General features: G+C 42.1%; 1 protein-coding gene across 1 annotated transcript in view; it reads right to left on the bottom strand.

Annotated features, from left to right (window-relative positions):
* Nucleotides 1-7374: 7374 nt before the first annotated feature.
* Nucleotides 7375-20856, bottom strand: part of LOC147434775 (uncharacterized) — an 85885-nt gene continuing 72403 nt past the window's right edge. The window contains exons 4-9 of the mRNA XM_086491202.1: nt 9805-9963; nt 9224-9442; nt 8930-9065; nt 8687-8846; nt 8244-8606; nt 7375-8040 (exon numbers count right to left, since the gene is read on the bottom strand). Coding sequence (XP_086347328.1) covers nt 7837-8040; nt 8244-8606; nt 8687-8846; nt 8930-9065; nt 9224-9442; nt 9805-9963 — 1241 coding nt within the window. The 3' untranslated portion in view covers nt 7375-7836. The remainder of the gene's footprint in view (nt 8041-8243; nt 8607-8686; nt 8847-8929; nt 9066-9223; nt 9443-9804; nt 9964-20856) is intronic.

Genomic DNA, 20856 nt, shown 5'->3' with positions numbered 1-20856 from the left:
GTGTGAGGAGTCAACGACTAGGGAGAGCCAAAGCTCTTATAATGCCAACATACTGCAAACCATTTATGATGAGGACTGCCTACCTTAATTTAAGCTGCCCAGATGACCAATACTTTAAGCGGACCAAGTTAGATCAGATACTCAAGCAATGCCAGAGTAAGAATGGGTAGAATATAGAAGTCTATGGCAACAAGGCATAAGATAGCTCAATAAAAAAACTTTTTCTCGATCAATAAGCAAATCAAAGCAAGTACTATCAAGTAGTAAGAACCAACAACTAGCATTGAACCAGCTGAATCAATATCAATTTAAACAATTCAGCTAGACTAGAGTAAAGGAGACCAGACAAGGTGTCTATAGCTTGAACTAAGAGTCTGAATATTCCCAACAAAAAAGAATTGTGTATTTATCTAATATTTTTTTGAATTTTCTCTATATGATCAATAATTCTATTTTATTATGCTTCAAAAATCCTTGCGTTGGATCAAACAATTAAACCTCATTAGCAACTAGTCATGCTGCTACAATCATTCCCAAATATTTGGTGTTGTTCCAAATTCAAAACCAGTTAGTATAGATTCTAAGTCCAAAAGTAAAGCCAGAGTGTTCCATGACCCATTAGTACATGCCAACTTTATCTCTAAAAGTAATAAATTAAATCTCTGCTAGTGACAGGTCCTTATCTTTAAAGTACAAATTATTTACAAGAACCTTAGCCTATCATAGCAACTACCAATCTGATGTCACCCTACAAAAAACCTTCATGTACAGTCAGTCAGTCAGCAAAGTGTAATTCCAAAACCAATTTAAGTGCCAATGCAAAGTGGAACCAGATTTCTAATTTTGCTATACTAGCTTAATCAACTAATGAAATGTCCCATGCTATGAGCAAAGCATTACTAATACTTATGGCAGAGTAAAAGCAAAAAAAGTCCGCCAAAAGTATTTCACACAACCTAGATTAATCTATTTTTGAAGATCTGAAATCAGAGGCAATGAGGTAAGTAGTATTAAGAGAGATAAGTGAAAGCTATAATCCAGTGCAACCAAACGTGGATTTTTAGTAATATGTATTGTGTTGAAGCATTCCCAATTTTTACTAAAAATCCACATCTGTTGTTCTTTGTCATATTTAACAACCAACCCGCCAGTCAAACAACAAAAGGACATGGATCTGAGGTAGCAACGATGAGGACAAACCCATATTTTTTTTGCCCATGACTACATGTCCAACAAATTAAACCTTTCTTTAACCATAAGGCACCTCAATAATATGTCAGATGCATAGTTGAAAACCCATACCCTTCTCATAGTAAGATGCCATGGTAGCTTTAAAGTGCAATCATAAATTAGTGTAAGCAGTTAACAGAGTAACTCAAGCACTATAATGTTAAGTGTGGAGGAAAAACTTGCAAGTTTTCCCTACAACCTCATCATCTTTAGGTACAATCAATTCAACCAAACGTTAGTATGCCCAAGTAATGCAAGCAAGTGTTAGTCATGCACAGGATGCAATCTAGAAAATTGAGCTAAAACAATGCTAATCCTTCAAAAATGCAGTGAGCCAGCAATATTTTTACTATAAAAAAAAGGAAAAAAAAGTGAAATAATTGTAGAATGTTATAGATGGCCTGTTAAGATGTTGTCAAATCAGCAAACTCCTAGTGATTGAAGTCCACAGCAATTAGTAACCCGCAAAGTATCACCCTTGGATTATTTACATTCACTCTTTCATGTTCTTGAAAGTAGAAAAACACATACATTACAAGTGTAAATGAGGGATGGAGAAAATCCTCAACTTTATAAAGCATTCGGGCTTGGTCTTGGCATGGCAACGAGAAGCTACCACTCCTTAATTGCATAGCCAGTTGTGTGTGTGAGTGTTTGGAAGTTGGTAGTAGCATCCCTCAGTGAAAATCTTTGAGCCATCTTCTCTTGATGTAATCTAGCTATCCACGGTAGTGTTGATCAGCAGATCCTTTGTGGGGAATCGTTTGAGTATGCAGAGGGGGGGAAAAACAACTATATAATCACTGCACGAGTGAGTGCACTGCTAATTTGGTTTTTCTTTTTATTTCCTGTTTTTTGAAACCATCAAGGCAAATCTTACAGTAGGCAGTACCATAGTAAGACAATTAGGAGAAGGAAAAGTAAACAATGCCATACCTTCAAAAAGAGAAGGATAAGTCTTTGCAGCACCACCCATATGCCAAGCCATAGCCTGTGGAGCGCATTTGGTATTAAGAGGAGGAAGGAACATCTATGCATTAGGAGGTTAAGCCCTTTGGCTAATCACATGGAAAAGGATACAATTGGGTATATTACTGAAGATGCAAAATCACCACACGGAGAGGAAAAGAGGATAGAGCCACGCGGTTTATCCTCATGCAAAGAGAAGAATGCAATACAGCAAACAACAGGTCTTGATAACTACAGAAGGGAGAAAAAAAGTTTGGGCCATATTAAAGTGGCCTCACCTAAGTATTAACTGTGAAAACCCACCAAGAGAATGGTCACTCCCAAAGGATGGCAGACAACCAAGAAATTAATGGGCCCCCAAGTGTCATGTAAATACTCATAGTAATCATCCACAAGACAATATCACAATCAACTCCAATAAGCATAGCATGAGACACATTCTCCAAAGAGGCCAATGCAAGGTAAAGACTTATGGTAAGCACCATAGTTACATCCATTGAGGAGATTACAAGGTAAAGAATTATGGTGAAAACCCACGACACTATATTCATCAGCTCCATTATGCATATCATAAGCCAGAATCACCCATTGAGGGAAGTTCAAAGTAACGACTCAAGGTAATCACCCACAAGGCAATAAAACCATCAGCTACATTAGTACTTCAAGTGTAAGTGTGTGTGTAGCTAGATGAAGCAATCACAAGCAGATGAAATGACCAAGTGTAAGTGTGTGTGTGTGTGTGTGTGTGTGTGTGTGTGTGTGTGTGTGTGTGTGTGTGTGTGTGTGTGTGTGTGTGTGTGTGTGTGTGTGTGTGTGTGTGTGTGCATGCGTGTGTACGCACACACGCGTCCATCCTTACTCGGCACCATATCCAATGTTTAAGGCATTAGGGCCATTGAGTATGGACCTACTGCCTCATCAAGTTGATGAGAGTAAAACAGTCAAGTATGAAGCTTAAAAGAGATGTACCACATTATAGTATCCCTGAAGAAAGTGAAGCAGGTCTTCTCAACCGATAATGTCTTCAGAGAAGATTGTACTGCAGTAGGAGTTTTAAGGCTTTGTCGGCCAGTAGAAAATAGTGTGGATGTCGTTTGTAATATTTAGTGGATATTTTTCATGATTTTTGCATGTTTCTCAAGGTCATGGATAATCCTCATATGAATAGTCCGTTTAAAAGTAGCATGTTTCTAAAAGCACAAGAATTAAGTTAATTAAGTATGGGTGAGTAAATTTGAACAAGCAGGAACCGAGTCTATTGTCAAGGACAGACCACCTAACACATGTCACCATAAGAATGAATTATAGACAAATGGTCAATCAAAGCCTATAGACAAAAAATAATCTAAAGCCAGCATCTCGATCCACCCAGTTATCTGGGAGGGCCTTGTGTTTAGGACGTGTGTTGTTTATATTGAACTTAATACATATACACAAAAGAAAATAACGTTCAAAAGACAACAGGCTTTAGATAACTAGAAAATGATTTTTACAAAAATGACTCGATCTTAGATTCATTTTGTACAATGTAATAAGAATCAGGTATCATTCTAATGATCCTATACAAAAGTAATAGAGCTGTCGAGGTCATCCAAATTGACTCAGTAGGTATCCTCAGAGTCAGACGACAGCTACACTAAACCTTTTTAAGTAAAGATAGAATTCTTCCCTGCATCCATATAGTCAACAAATTGTGTTAGGCTTGGCTATGTATGGCAGGTGTCAAAGAACCTATCAATTGTTATCCGTGTCAAACTTAAAAATTATTAGCCTAGCTATTGTCCTAAATAGTACATAAAAGTATAAAAGTATGAGAAAATCTCAAGTAATTCTCACTTTTTTTCGAGTTGAATTTTTCCAAGCCAAAACTACATTCTCAAAGTAAAAACCACATGATCTTGAAAATCTTAAAGTATCCTTTTACTTTATCCAAGAGTTCAAAAACCGTTCTAACCATTCATAAGCTAAACGCAACTTGTATGCAAAATCACAAAATTATGTGAGGAGCCATGTTTTGCAAGTACAACCATATTGTATGGACCATAGTAAAGCCCTTCAAATAGTGGGACAAAAACTACCTAGAAGAGAGAATTTTCCCATGGTCAACAACTTAGGAGAGCCAAAAAACTATACCCATAGTCAATGACTAAGGAGATCCAAAGCTCTAATAATCCCAACATAATGCAAATCATTTAGGATGAGAACGGCCTACCTCAGTTGAAACTGCCTAGATGAGCAATATTTAAGCCGACCAAGTTAGATCAAATACTCAAGCACTGTTAGAGTAAGGATCAGTAGAATGTGGAAGTCTATGCCAAAAAATCATCAGATAGCTTAATAAAAACACTTTTCTCGATCAATAAAGCAAATCAGAGCAAGTACTACTAGCCAATAAGAACCAGCAACCAGAATTGAACCAGGTGAATCAATATCAGTTTAAAAAATTCAATCAGACCAGAGTCAAGGCGACCAACCAAGGTGTCTATAGCTTGAACTAAGAGACCAAAATATTCGTAGCAAAAAAGAAAATATGTATTTATTTGATATTTTTTTGGATTTTCTATATAAGATCAACAATTCCATTGTATTATGCTTCAAAAATCCTCACATTAGTGGATCAAACAATTAAATCTCATTAGCAACTAGTCTTGCCATTCCTAAATATTTGGTGATGTGCCAAATTTAAAACCAGTCAATATAGATTTTGAGTCCAAAAGTAAAGCCACAGTGTTCCATGACCCATTAGTCCATGCCAACTTTATCTCTAAAAGTAGTAAATTAAATCTTTGCTACACAATAGTCTAGGTCCTTGTCTTTAAGGTACAAATTATTTACACTAACCATTAGCCTATCATAGCAAGTACCAATATGATGTCACCCTAAAAAACACCTACATGTACAGCTAGACGGCCTTAAACGTGTAGTTGCAAAACCATTTTTAGTGCCAATGGGAAGTGGAAACCAGTTGTCTACTTTTGCTATACCATCTTAATCAACTAACATAATGCCCAAGTTATGAGCAAAGCATTACTATTACTTATGGCAGAGTAAACAACCCAAATCAACTTCGTATTTCGGGGGTCCAAAATAAGAGCCAATGAGGTAAGTAGCATTAACAGAGTTTAGTGAAATCCATCATCCAATGCAACCAAACCTAGAATTTAGTAATATGTATCGTGTTGCACCACCCATAAACCAAGCCATAGCCAGATTAAGAGGAGGACGACACCTCTGTGCACTAAGAGGTTGAGCCAGCTAATCAGAGGGAAAAGGAGACAATTGGGTATATTAATGAAGATGCAAAATCACCCGGGTAGAGAGGGGAACAAGATACAGCGAGCAACAAGTCTCGATAATTGCAGTCAAAGAGCAAGGGAGAAAAAAAAGTTTGGGCCATATTAAAGTGGTCACACCGAAGTATTAAATGTGAAAATCCACCAAGATAGTCATGCCCAATGGGTGGCAAACAACCAAGAAATGGGCCTCCAAGGGTGAAGTGCCAAGTAAAAACTCATAGTAATCATCCATAAGACAATATCACAAATTAGCTCCACCAATAAGCATAGCATGAGACACATTCTCCCATAGAGGCGAGTGCAAGGTAAAGACTTATGGTAATCACCCACCATTATATCCATTGAGGAGATTACAAGGTAAAGAATCATGGTGAACACCCACAAGACACTATATTCATCAACTCCAGTATGCATATCATAAGCCAGAATCACCCATTGAGGGAAGTACAAAGTAACGACCTTAGATAATCACCCACTAGATTACAAGGTAAAGAATCAAGGTGAACACCCACAAGACACTATATTCATCAACTCCAGTATGCATATCATAAGCCAAAATCACCCATTGAGGGAAGTACAAAGTAACGACCTAAGATAATCACCCACTAGACAGTAAAACCATTCTACATTAGTAGTTCAAGTTTAAGCGTGTGGTAGCTAGATGAAGCAATCACAAGCAAATGAAGTGACAAAAGAGTGTGTGTGTGTGTGTGTGTGTGAGGGAGGGGGCCGGGGGGATATATACATTAATGTTGTATTTGTACACATACACACATATATATAACATTCACTGCTGTTCGTTTATGCATATATATACACATATATACTCATCAAATTGATGCATGCAACTTCATTTGGAGGAACAATTCCACGTAATAAACTAAATGGTGCTTTGTTGTGGTGTGATCACCATGTTTGATGCCTTTCCGTGAATTAAAAACTTTAAATTTCTTATTTAGGATACCACTATAAGGACAAACTTATGCCAAGAGTTTATCCTCTGCTATCCCCTCATACATCTTTGGGTATAAAACTTCATCTTTTTGGGTAAGCTCTCAAGTAACTTGCCTTCCCACTGAACATTACAAAATGTATTGTGTCATGCACATACTCCTCTAAGCTATTTGTGAATAGCTATCCTTATGATCTTTCTTGACTTATGCACTTAATCATAAGATAATAAGGGCACAATGTAGCGACACACAAACATCTCTCTATGGTAAAGAAGTGACTTACTAGCACAACTTAAGTATATAAATTGGCATTAAAATTGCAACTTAATTGTTGTAAATCATCAATTATTTCAAAATTTAAACCTTGCTTAGGCGGTACTTCCTCATTTTAAAATCCTTTTGTGATTACGTTGTGTGTGTTGTCTTTTAGGAACGCTTTCAAGGTTTATAAAAGCATACACAAATGTATTGAAAACTTCTCAAAAGTGCATTTTGCCCCATTCAAATACAAAAGCAGCATTGAACTTACACTTAAGTGCTAAATTGAAAAACTAAACAGTCCTTACAGCTTAACCAGAGTAGGATTATCCAAAATCAACCTGCCACACTTGAGAATCGCAATCATTACAATACCTAAGCAAGTTCCAACCCTACAGAACACTCAGTTTTTTTTAAAGGCCAAAAGCTCAATGATTTAAAAGGGATCTTTTCCATCTTTAATTGACAACTATACCTCTGCATCTTCATGCAAGCAACCCAAGATATGGAATTGAACTTCATTACCTTATTTCTTCACATTCCAATCTCTTATACTTGTATCTGCTCTTTGGCAAGGGATTTCACAATGACAACTTCAATACCTTATTTCTTCACACTCCAATCTCTTACACTTATATCTGCTCTTTGGCAAGGGACCTCACAATGTCAACCCTAATTCCAACGGACCCATAGAAAAATCGTTCACTTGAACAATAGACTTTACATGAGATTCGAATGAGGATAATCACTTACATTGGTTAACTTCCACGTTCGTATTCTAGAGGAGCTAGCACCTATCTTTTACATGTGATGAATCTTACAATCCTTGAATAGCCAACTAGGTTATGAGGAGAAAAAGTTAATGTCTGTGACCATGTACACATTACCTAAAGCTCTTTCATTCATAACCTCATTTCCAGATCCAAACTTTCAAGCAATTTTGGATATTCCCCTCTCAAATGTCCACATCTGCACACTGCATACACTATATGCAAAATTGTTCAGAAGATTGTGCACCTTTATATAGGATTTTCAAGGAACCTACAACCTCAGTGAGGGAAACTACCAGTAAAACTATTGAAAGGGTCTTCTCAGATATTTAAGGGTAGCCACCCCTTAGTATCTCAATATCAAGTCGCCTTCGAACTTAGTAGCAGGGCGACCGTTGCAAGGATAGGGCTTTCTGAAAACCTTGTCGATGGCGGCCTTCGAAGCGAGCGCCCACGACTCCAGGGAGAGGTGTCTCCAAACAACTGTTGACCTATCTGAAGTATGGAAGGGTTTATCTTTCGCAATGGGATTTCATAGCTTGCTCTGTAGTATTTTACACCACCCTAACGTCCAAAAAAGCTCAAAACTTTCAGTATGAAGAGCAAAAGAAAATACGTAGAAGTGTGCACATGCATACCAGCATGCATACACACATACATGCACATACAGTCATACACTTATACATGTATGAATGCACATGTGTATAAACATGCAAATGTGCATGCATACAGGCGAGGAAAACAAACAAGTAAGGTTGTGTAACTACCTCTTGATGCTCCTTTTCTGCATCGGGCATATCTCCTAGTTCATCTATTTGCATTCCATCCTCTCTCTCATCCATCTCTTCACCCACTCCCTTATACTCCTCTTCATCACCAGCTTTGACTACCTCTAACTTTCCTTCACTTTCTGAGTAGGCCTTGCCTTCTTCTTTGATGGCAACCTTGCCAAATTCTTCATTCTTTTCAGTACCCTTCTCTAAATCATCTGCATCCATAGAGGCCATTTCTGAGTCATCCAATTCCTTCTTCTTGGCTGACGCAGACTCTGCCCTCTCCCTGTCGTCAATCTCTTTCCTTTTTCCTGCTTTTGGCTTTCCATGATGAGACTTTGGCCGGTCACTGCTTCCCTGTGCATCGCAAAAACTCTTCTTATAAGCAGAAAGGACAAATTCAATCACAAAAAGATAGAATGAGCGTCTTTACAGACCTCTGCTTTTAATCTCACAAGTATCTTCTCTTGCGCAACTTGTGAATCAGCCATGCCTGGTGCATAGACTAGATGGCTTGGGAGCTTCCCTTCCCGAGCCAGCTTTCTACGAACACCAGTGCAGACCACACAGGAGCAATCTGCTTTATGATGGCCTGTCCTGCAGGGTAATAGAGCCCTTACTAAATCCTCATAGTTTTGAAACACGTGCGTTGATGTGGGACCACAAACTTCCTTACTCACCCCGAAACACGGCGCGATTTCCCTGGGGTACCTTGTAAGTCTATCTCCTTTGGCTTAGTCATCTTATCAGCATGTGGGTGCTTCACCATGATCAAGCCTCGCCCTACAGGCTTTTGTTCCACCTCCTGTTCATAAACTGAACAAAAAGATAAAGGTCAATACAACCTGAGATGTATTGTTTCTTGTGAATATGTGCGCCTGCACACACGCAGGTACACACACCCAACAGGCAGAGGCCCTGCAATTGTATTGCTTCCTGCTGGACCATGTGGCATAAAAGAACATGAAAATTACCCTTTGGGCCAGCTTCTTTTAGATGTTCATTCTCTTGCTGCTCCAGCAGCTTCTTCTTGTGCGTCTTATAAACAGAGATAACTTTTGGACCTTCCCTATTTGAATAATATGTATCAATCTCATCGTTTGCAACAGTTGAAGCAGCATCTTGTTCCCTGCGAAAGCCACCTACATACTCTGGAGGATGCAGCTTTAAAGACTTACTTTCGCCCTTTGGACCTGTAAAATTATGGCAATGTGATGGTTGAGATTGTTTCTCATGGACACGACAGCATAATTTCCAAAACACTGATAAAATGCAGGAATGCCTCAAGTCTTTAATCTTGCTATCAACAGAAAACACTTTCAGAGATCTTCTCCATGACACTAAGCTGATGACCTTGGAGGACCAAATGTTTTAAATTCTTCTCTAGCATGCAACCACCATCCTAACCTGAGCGCCAAACATCCTTGACTTGCAAGAGCAAGCTCATAAAGCTCCTTGTCTAAAGGTGATTCCCGACTCTTTAATGCAATCCTAGTAGCATGAAAAACCTTGGAGCAAAAGTGCAAAGATTGATCTCAGAGGACAAGAAGTTAACTGATCTTAGCCATCGAATTTGCAGGACTTTGTGAATCCCTCACAAATTTGTTCATTTTCTTGCCCCTTCCATAATCTGCCTCTTCTTGCATCTCTCTTTGTTTCAGACTTGAGCCATCAAATTCTGCTTCATTACTTCCACCTCGAAACTTGAAGTTCGCTGTAAAGAAAAAAACACAAACAGAACCATATCAAAAGCCATCATATATCAGCATAGCCGCATACAAACCTTTACCTTTCTTGATCCTTTAAAGGCGCATGGAAGAACTCAAAAGTATCTAGTGAATATATGGATGCAGTTTTACCTACATATGAGAAATGATATGTCGAGTGTTAGACGTCTGATGAAAAGTCAGTGAGTCTACAAAATCTAGGGATAGCTAGGGTCTTTGGACAAGGCAGAGAAAATGTTGGATGACGGAGGTTGTGCATGTAGGCTAGGCCAGTCAAGTTGGCCAAAAAGTCCCAGAGAGGATCAGGCATGCCAAGTGAGGGGCGTGAAGGCCCAAGGCCTAGCTCGGGCGGAAGATCTCGGAGGGGGAGTTCGGAAGGGCATGGGAAGCAGACCCAGGAGAAAATCCCAGAGATAGACTCTCCGATTCCCTTTTGCAGTACATGCCAATGCAGTTGCGCCACCCCCCTTCGCTAAAGAAACGACACCTCCCTCACCCATTCGTAACAAATACAGCAGTCAGGTCACACAACCAAAAACTCAAGGTGGCTCACAAGCCATTTTCTATGGTGTGGGCCTCTCTGATGACGACCTTCACAAGCCCCAAGTGGGAATTTCATCAGTCTGGTATGAGGGAAACATGTAAAGCATGCATCTCCTCAAGGTCTATGAAGCTGTCAAGGAGGATGTGAAGGATGCTGGTATGGCAGGTTTCCGCAACACTGCTGATGTTAGCGATGCCATCTCAACGAGCACAGAGGGCATTGTTACAGCTTGCAATCCATGGACCTAATTGTTGACAGCATTGGGACTGACCTGGGGCGTCAATGGTATGATGCAAATATTTCAATTCCTGGCTGTGACAAGAACATGCCAGGAACTATAATTGCTATGGGTCGAGTCAATTGTCCTGGGATTATGATTTAACTATTAAGATTAGAGCTGCACACTATGTCCTAACTTGTTGATTGCTGACTTTTTTAGACGTCTTTGAGAGAGGAGACAAGATTATGTAAAAATTTGCGATCTAAGTAAAGGTTGGCACATAAAAAGACTGTGTACATTTTTGGAGGAAGTGAGCGCTTATATTTCCAAAAAACATAGTCATCAAACATGCTCATTGCAAAGATATACTTGTTTACCTAAGAATTTTTCTAAGTATGGGCAAAGTTAATGTAATGGGTGGAGCGCACCACGTGCCAAGGGCAAAGAGAGTGGCAGAGTTCCACCCCGAGCGAGCACTGGCCCCAAAGCCTCGCACCCCTTCCATACTTTATATTGCTTGAACTCAGTACAATGGCGGCGTCAACTTCTCATGGAAGCATGCCAGATACTGAGCCCTTGCCACAAATTTAAAGGCCTAGGCCTATCCAAAAGCAGTACATGAAAAGCATTAAGTGCTAAAAGAATCTGGTCCCAAAAGCTGACGCCCAAAGCTGCCAGCACACTTCACTGAAATACGTACAGCTGCCACGTCATCAGCGTAAAACGCGGGCATCTATACAGTTGCCACTTCATCAGCAATTTACGCAAGATAATTGTGTGCGAGGGTTCTTGCTTTATTTTAATGACTTGGGCATTTGGACCCCCATCAGACGAGGTCCCATAAGTTGATGAGGACTTCTTTTTAAAAATTAGGCCACTCCGCAAGAATTTGTAAGTTGGTAAAACTTCTTCTCCTGATTCTTCTCTTAGGGTTTAGGCCCCTCGGCCAAGATCTACAAGTTGGCTAGGTTGGATCTGGGAATCCCCAACCCCCCAGGTCTTCAGTGGCTTGACACGTCAACAGTTGTGACAGATAACTAAGGATCACGTGATCAAAAATGAACGTGGTACTCCGAGTTCAATTAAAAGTGCAATGGCACTACATATGGTTAAAGGTTTTTTTTTCACTTTTATTTTTCGTTATTTGCAAGGGGCATGTCACTAATTGTGATGACATGGCACAACCCTTAGGGCGTCGGAACATTAAAACACCCTAACTTATGGACCAATTGCTGAAAAGTCAAAAACCCTAGAAATTGTTGAAGTGGCATGTGTACGGACCAGCCCCAATCGTGGAAACAGTGCTGACATAGCAAGCTATATGAACCGCAGAATCTAGAAATTTTGGGCACATTTTTTGGGAGCTGGCGACTAGCTCTTAAACTTCTGTAATGTTTAAAAGAGTGCAGCGCCCGAGGGCCACTCTCTGTAGAGAAGCTATGAGAGCTCACGGAGAGTTGGACCCTCCAGAGTTGTACCTTTGTGAACAGCAATAAAGAAAGAAATACCGAAAGGGGTGCAAGTCTTTGGGGCCATTGCATCTTGAAGCGGAACTCCGTCGCTTCATGTCGACTCTCCTTTTCTCTCTCTATTCAAGTTCAATTGTTGCAATTTTTGTTCGTCTGTTGCTATTGATTTCTCACTTGGGTGTCCAAGCCTATTACAGTGGTATCAAAGCTCACACGATTCTTCTTCTACAAAGAGTCCGATCCATTTTCAATAGCACACGTGATTAATAATTTTGGAATCTCTCTGGATTTCTCCAATCGGTTTCAATCTCTCCCAAGGACCGGTGTTAGGGAGTAAGCTATTTTGTGGCTATGCCCGGCCAGTGTGAGGCAGTTTTCTGTGTAAATTGTTAGAGTATATGTTGGAAATGTGTGCAACATTTTGTCTAATGATTGATCTGATGAATTTAGTCTAGACATCTGCTAGAGATCGGTGAAACTCGCATGTTATGGGTAAATGAGTCAGGAGTGTGATCCTGGTGCACCAAGAGATCTATCTGGATGAGATGACGGGATACTAATCTGAGTGCATCAAGAGTTCCGAAAGGATGAGATGGCTAGAAAATGATCTAGGTACAGTTGTGAACTAGATGAGATGACTAGATTGATTGTTTGCACTTGAGTGCTCAGTGTGAATCAATCATTTGATTTATAAAATGCATGCTCTATGCGTATTGTCTTGCTTGGGATGGTCATTGGCATGTCTGCTTGAAATGTCAGAAAGAATGTGAATCTAATGGCGACGAGATTTAGTAGATCAAGACATCCGTCAAAAGATCAAAGGCGGTTTGGATGTGATTGCTAAATAAGTTACAATGATTATGATTTGAATCTAGAATCTCGATGGAAATGGGATGTGAGTGCTCGGTGACTGGTGTCTGTGCAAGTTTTAGATGAGTCAGTGTCACGTGACACGTCCAACCCTATGTGTCCGTGGACAAGCTACAGCGTGACCAGGGTTCAATCAGTCCAGTCACTCTAGATTTAGAAGTTATATGGCACTTTTGTGAGTCTATTCGTAGACCGTGCATGCCCAGTCACTTAGCATAGATGCATATCTTCTGGTTGCACACAACATGATCATCAGTATTCCCTTCAGAATCCCTCAGATTCTGTTAGGGGAATTTTCCAATGCATTTAGCCTATTTTCCCTATTTTTGGTATCTTTCACTTATTATTTTTAAGTGACTTTCCAACAAAAGTAGGTAGGGCAATTTTGCTAACTTAATATATAAGCAAACCCATGTTAGCACTAAATGGCAGAAGAGGCAGCAGGAGCACATGCTCAACAGGCACCTTCCCCAGCAGGAACCATTGGCGTTTTTGGTTTCCCCCACCTTCGCCACACATCAGCCCCAGCGTTTTCCCCTTGCATGATCGCCATCCTCTCCAGTCCCCTAGCGTTTGCAGATTTCCCCCAATCGCCAACAGAAGCACCAGAATGGCCTAGCGTTTTCCTAATGCTACAGTGCAACATCAACGTTTTTGGTTTTCAGCCCAATATGCAGCAGATGTGCAGCATTTTCAGCAAGCATTAGCAGAAGATAATTCAGCCCAAGTTGGATGCAGAAGAACCCCCATTTTCAGCCATAAAAACGCAGCCAAAACAGTCATTTTCAGCCACCCAAAACAGCCCAAAGATTTGCAGATTTTCAGCAGTTAGAAGACCACAGATTTCAGCCCTAAGGTCGTCGTCGTCATCACCGTCGTTGGCATCGGCATAGTCCCAGATTGCATCAGTCCATTGCATCGTCCTTGTACCACTTTGTGCAATCATAAGTAGACCACTCTCGCCGACGAGAGTGGGGCCTTCGGAGGAGGGTTTTACGTCTCTGGTGTCGTATCTCTCTTCTCTCTCTATCTCTCAGTCTCATACACTCGCACGCACAGTGTCCATTCACTTTGTTTGTGTCGTGTGACACATCCAACCCTATGTGTCTTTGGACAAGCTTCAGCATGATCAGGGTTCAGTCAGTCCAGTCAAGTCTAGATTAGAAGTGATCTGGCACTTTTGTGAGTCTATTCGTAGACCGTGCATGCCCAGTCACTTAGCATAGATGCATATCCTCTGGTTGCACACAGCATGATCATCAGAATTCCCATCAGAATCCATTAGAATCAGTTAGGGGAATTTTCCAATTGCTAACTTAATATATAAGCAAACCCAAGTTAGCACGAAAGGGCAGAAGAGGCAGCAGGAGCTTCCCGCTCAACAAGCAACTTCTCAGCAGGAACCCCTCGACACCCCTAGCGTTTTCTGTCTTGACAGTTTCCGCTACGGCAGCAGTACCCAGATCCATGGCGTTTCCATCCTATGCATGATTGCCATCACCCTCAGCATTTCAGCGTTTGCAGATTACCATGATCGCCATCAAGTCCCAGTCTGGCTGGCGTTTTCCGTTTCAGCCCACCAGCCGTTTTGGACTTCATCAAGCTAGCATTTTTGCTAAGGACACAGGCAGCCCAGCGTTAGTGTTTTTAAGCCCTAGCCGCGTAAGAAAGGCAGCGTTTTCAGCCTATGGTACAGTAGCAGATTCAGTCCCATTGGTTGCAGAAGATCCCCGATTTTCAGCCATAAAAACGCAGCCAAAACCGTCATTTTCAGCCACCAAAACAGCCCCGAAATTCAGCGATTAGAAGACCACAGATTTCAGCCCTAAAGTCGTCGTCGTCATCACCGTCGTCGTCACCGGCATAGTCCAAGTTGCATCAGTCCCTTGCATTCGCATTGTACCACTTTGTGCAATCAAGAAGTAGACCACTCTCGCCGACGAGAGTGGGGCCTTCGGAGGAGGGTTTTACAACGTCTCTGATGTCGTATCTCTCTTCTCTCTCTATCTCTCAGTCTTACATACTTGCAAGCACAGTATCCATTCACTTTGTTTGTGATCATAGCACTTTCCATTAAAAACGGAAGGCTCTCCCTTCCATAAGAACTAAAAAGAACCTTGAGCACAGTTCCGAGCACTCATCTTGAGCAAAGCGCAAACAATCATTCCGTTGCACCTAACATTGGTATCAGAGCTTTGGCAGTGTTCTGTATCACTCAAGGAAAGAACCACACGAACCACAAGAATTCCTTTTTTTGCTTGTTGAGGTCGCACGAACCCAAGTTTACTTGGGCGTGTCGATTCCTAATCGTGTTTTATTGAAGAGTGACAGGAATCCCAAGAAAGAAGGGCTTGTCCAGCCTCCCCTTGTGTCTCTTTTCACTCATTGAGAGCGGACCGTGCACTTAGCGGCCGGCTAATCGACTCCTAATCGTGTTTTATTGAAGAGTGACAGGAATCCCAAGAAAGAAGGGCTTGTCCAGCCTCCCCTTGTGTCTCTTTTCACTCATTGAGAGCGGACCGTGCACTTAGCGGCCGGCTAATCGACGTGAGGTGGGAAAAAGCAACCTTGGTGTGAGCGCAAGGCCGCCAAGGGGTGCGCCCGCGGAAAAGAGTAGAACGCGGGTAAAGAGAAGATCATTCTCTAACGCGATTTGCAAGCGAAAGAAAACCTCAAGAACCTCAAGACCCTCAAGAACCCAAGTTCCTCGTGAACTTAAGAACCCAAGAACCCACAAGAACCCACGACTTCAGAATGGTCATCACTCGAAGCGGCATGGATGCTTCGCTTGGAGGTGATGAGCATGAGAGAGGCGAAGAAGAATTTTCCCCACCAGGAGGCTTTTCCAACCCTCCCCCTTTTCCATCTACGACAAGGATTGCACTAACTCCTATGGAGGCTTTCGACAAGAGGATGATGGACAGGAAGTTAGAAAGCGAAGAAAGAATCGCAAGCATCGAGCGTAAGTACCAAGAAAGAATGGCAGCCATAGCGCCTGAGAGCGAGCAAGCACGCTTGGAAGCCAAAGCAAGAGAAGCAGAAATGGATCGTAGGCACGCAAAAGACAAAGCAGAAAGAAAAGCAATACAAGAACAGAGCGACCGACAAAAAAAAGAGTTTTGGCGACTCTATTCTCAAGTTCAGGCACAGATGCAAGAGATTTGGGGAAAGGAGACTGTCTTAGTATCTTTTCTCCAAAGCATGACACACAGGATTTTCATAATTGTGTGAAGCATGATGATGATTTGATTGACAATGATTTGCATGATGATTTGAATGACAATGATAAGCATGATGATTTGGATGCCAATGATTTGGATGACAATGACAAGCATGATGATTTGCATGATCAAGATGTGATTTCTCACAAGCATGATGAGTTGCATGAAGAAGATGTGATTGTTCACAAGGATGATGTGTTAGTGGATGCTTTTTCTAGCGAAGCTAACATCGTTGTGGATTCGATCAATCACGAAGAACCGATCTTGGCTTACGAGTCGAGGTCCAAAGAACCTCCACAAGATGATTCGATCATTCAGGAAGAAACGATCTTGGCTCTCGGGCCTAGGTCCAAAGAACCCTCAGAGGAAGTATTATGTGTTCGCATGATTGATACGCACGCATTGTTCGAGCGTTTCATTCGTGACCGTGTCCTGTATTTTAGTCAGCATCAATATGTGATCCCTTTTCCTAGGCATGACATATTGTATGTTGAGCACGTTTCTCTCATGGATGAGCACGAATCTATGCGGATTTTTCATGAAAAGCTGAAAAGTATGTATGTCAGGAAGTCACATTCCATGTCTCTTCCTTGGCATGACACAGTTGAAGAAAGAGCACATGATAGTATAAGCACCAAGCATGGGCATTTCCATTGTGATTTGCCACAGTTGATTGACTTCGATCAAACGGGAAAGATTCGATCTCATTGTTTGCATATGTTTGATGAACGGGTTGTCACTCCGTCTCTATGTTCATCTACATTGCATAAACAATCTTTAGCGAAGACAAGATTTTTTCCACTCACGTTACATGGAATAGGTATGTTCATGGTTTTGTGTTGGAAATGGTTTCAGGAATTTTCAGCCATAGAGATTCTTGAGGAAGAAAGAAGCAGGTCTCTAAACGAAATTGAAGTAAGGAAGGAGCCACAGAAGACTTTGTGTCTCTTTCGGCGCGCCCCAAAGAAGCAAGCATTGCAGACCTTTATGAAGTTCAAGTACCGCACGACCCACACAGCAGAGTGGGCCGGCGAAGAGTCCCTTCCAGGATTCCGAATGCTATTAGCGATCTCCCTCGACGCCATACAGTTCGGTGCCAGTACCTCACTTTGAAAAGGAGGGGATGTCACGTGACACATCCAACCCTATGTGTCCGTGGACAAGCTTCAGCATGATCAGGGTTCAGTCAGTCCAGTCAAGTCTACATTAGAAGTGATCTGGCACTTTTGTGAGTCTATTCGTAGACCGTGCATGCCCAGTCACTTGGCATAGATGCATATCCTCTGGTTGCACACAGCATGATCATCAGAATTCCCATCAGAATCCATTAAAATCAGTTAGGGGAATTTTCCAATGCATTTAGCCTATTTTCCCTATTTCTGGTATTTTTCACTTATTATTTTTAAGTGACTTCCCAACAAAAGTAGGTAGGGCAATTTTGCTAACTTAATATATAAGCAAACCCAAGTTAGCACTAAATGGCAGAAGAGGCAGCAGGAGCTTCCCGCTCAACAGGCAACTTCTCAGCAGGAATCCCTCAACACCCCTAATGTTTTCTGTCTTGACAGTTTCCGCTACGACAGCAGTACCCAGATCCATGGCGTTTCATTCCTACGCATGATTGCCATCACCCTCAGCATTCCAGCGTTTGCAAATTACCATGATCGCCATCAAGTCCCAGTCTGGCTGGCGTTCTCCATTTCAGCCCACCAGCCTTTTTCGACTTCATCAAGCTAGCGTTTTTGCTAAGGACACAGGCAGCCTAGCGTTAGTGTTTTTCAGCCCTAGCCACGTCAGAAAGGCAGCGTTTTCAGCCTCTGGTACAGTAGCAGATTCAGCCCCATTGGTTGCAGAAGATTCCCGATTTTCAGCCATAAAAACGCAGCCAAAACAGTCATTTTCAGCCACCGAAACAGTCCCGAAATTCAACGATTAGAAGACCACAGATTTCAGCCCTAAAGTCGTCGTCGTCATCACCGTCGTCGTCACCGGCATAGTCCAAGTTGCATCAGTCCCTTGCATTCGCATTGTACCACTTTGTGCAATCAAAAAGTAGACCACTCTCGCCGACGAGAGTGGGGCCTTCGGAGGAGGGTTTTACAACGTCTCTGGTGTCGTATCTCTCTTCTCTCTCTATCTCTCAGTCTTATACACTTGCACACACAGTATCCATTCACTTTCTTTGTGATCATAGCACTTTCCATTAAGAATGGAAGGCTCTCCCTTCCATAAGAACTAAAAGGAACCTTGCGCACAGTTCGGAGCACTCATCTTGAGCAAAGCGCAAACAATCATTCCGCTGCACCTAACAGTTTGTGATCATAGCACTCTCTCATTAAGAACGGAAGGCTCTCCCTTTCATAAGAATAAAAAGGAACCTTGAGCACAGTTCGGAGCACTCATCTTGAGCAAAGCGCAAACATTCATTCCGCTGCACCTAACATTTGTATTAGAGCTTTGGCAGTGTTCTGTAGTACTCAAGGGAAGAACCACAAGAATTTTTTTGCTTGTTGAGGTCGCACGAACCCAAGTTCGCTTGGGCGTGTCGATTCCTAATCGTGTTTTGTTGAAGAGTGACAGGAATCCCAAGAAGAAGGGCTTGTCCAGCCTCCCCTTGTGTCTCTTTTCACTCATTGAGAGCGGACCGTGCACTTAGCGGCCGGCCAATCGACGTGAGGTGGGAAAAAGCAACCTTGGTGTGAGCGAAGGCCGCCAAGGGGTGCGCCCGCGGAAAAGAGTAGAGCTCGGGTGAAGAGAAGATCCTTCTCAAATGCGATTTGCAAGCGAAAGAAAACCTCAAGATCCTCAAGAACCCAAGAACCCAAGTTCCTCGTGAACTTAAGAACCAAAGATCATAGTGCATGGTCGTCACCTGAAGCGGAATGGATACTTTGCATACAGGTGATGAGCATGAGAGAGGCGGCGAAGATTTTTCCCCACTAGGAGATTTTTTCGACCCTCCCCCTTCGCCATCTACGCCACGAGTTTTACTAACTCCTATGGAGATGATGGTCAAGTCGATGTTGGACATGATGGCACAACAACAAGAAACGAATCGAGTTGCGTTGGCACAACTCGCAAGCAAAGCAGAACAACAAGAAGCTAAGGATCGTGAGCGCGACGAAAGAATTGCAAGACTTGCCGCAGAACAAGCAGCTAAGGACCGTGAGCAAGCAGCTAAGGACCGCGAGCGCGACGAAAGAAAAGCAAGATTTTCCGCACAACAAGACAATCGTCTTGCTTTAGAACGCGAACACAACGCAGGAAAAGAAAGAAAAGAACTAAGAAAGGAGGAAGCGGCAACACGAAGCGCGGCCTTGGAGGTCGAGCGAGAGGCTCAAAGAGAACTACGAACTCGAGAATTGGTTCGACAGTTACTTGCCTCGAAGACCGAACCACCCAAAGATCGTGGGAGTTCCTCAAGTGGTGCAAGCCACGATGCGGATTCGACCATCCAATCACAGAGAAGTTGACTTTCAGCAAGTATGACGGTAAGATGGATGCTACCGTTATTCATTCTTGGTTGCATCAATTTAATGCTTATTTTGCGACAAGTAAGAAGACAGGATATAGCAAAGTTTTGACGATAGCTATGTACGTTGCCAGTGATGCCATCAATTGATACCGCGCATGGCAAGAGGCACAGCTAGCCGCGCACCTAGAGGAAGCTGACGAACTCACGCCCCTTTCCTTCAATTGGGCTGATTTCCAAGACAAGCTTAAGGCGCGGTTTATGCCACCTCAGTACCTCGCATGATTGAAGGATGATTGGCGCTCTCCTAAGCAAAATGGTATGCCGGTTATGTCTTTTTCTAATCGTGTTTTGCAGCTCGGTACTCAATTACGAAAATCAGATGATGAGCGCAAAGAGGCTTTTCTCTTTGGATTGGACGAGTATATCAAGTACTGTCGATCCAATCGATCTCAACAAGGCGGTAGCGATTGCTCTCGCACAGGAGATGAAGCACAACAAGGGAAAGCCTAAGGAGAACAAGACTTCCACAAGAACCTCGCAGACTTCTCAGAACCCTCAGAACGGTAAGAATGGTAAAAATGGTAACTCTCAGCGTAACCGTGAAACGCGTTTCAGCATGCCTGAAACCTGAAACGGGTGAAACGGCCGAAACGTTTCACCTACAGGGTGAAACGCCTGAAGTGAAATGGCTGAAAAAAAAAAATTCCCTTAAGAGAATTTGGCCATTAAAAAGTTATTTATTTATATGTATATGCTATTTCAAGGTTAACATAGCATGTATCTCTACTTACTGCACTATAAACACCTATTTTGTCTATATATAACTCTATATATACACAAAATTGGCGTTTCGGTTAGACGTTGCAATGAGGTCTTACCTAGAGTGAAATGTTTCGGGGTGAAACGCCACGTTTCGGGGTGAAACGTTTCGGGTCTGAAACGTTTCGCGATTACGTTGGTGACTCTTCTAACCAATCTTCCAACAGTCTCTCAGAAAAGAATTCTTCCAATGAATCTAAGGGTAAGGCTAACACAATTGCTAAACCTAAGCTTACTCCATATGAAAAGGTAGCACAAGGAA

This window comes from Adiantum capillus-veneris, chromosome 19 (genome assembly GCF_014529385.1).
Source record: "Adiantum capillus-veneris isolate H3 chromosome 19, ASM1452938v2, whole genome shotgun sequence".
In the NCBI taxonomy this organism is placed as follows: domain Eukaryota; kingdom Viridiplantae; phylum Streptophyta; class Polypodiopsida; order Polypodiales; family Pteridaceae; genus Adiantum; species Adiantum capillus-veneris.
The sequence above is the reverse complement of the archived record's forward strand: the minus strand, read 5'-3'. Positions and strand labels throughout refer to the sequence as shown.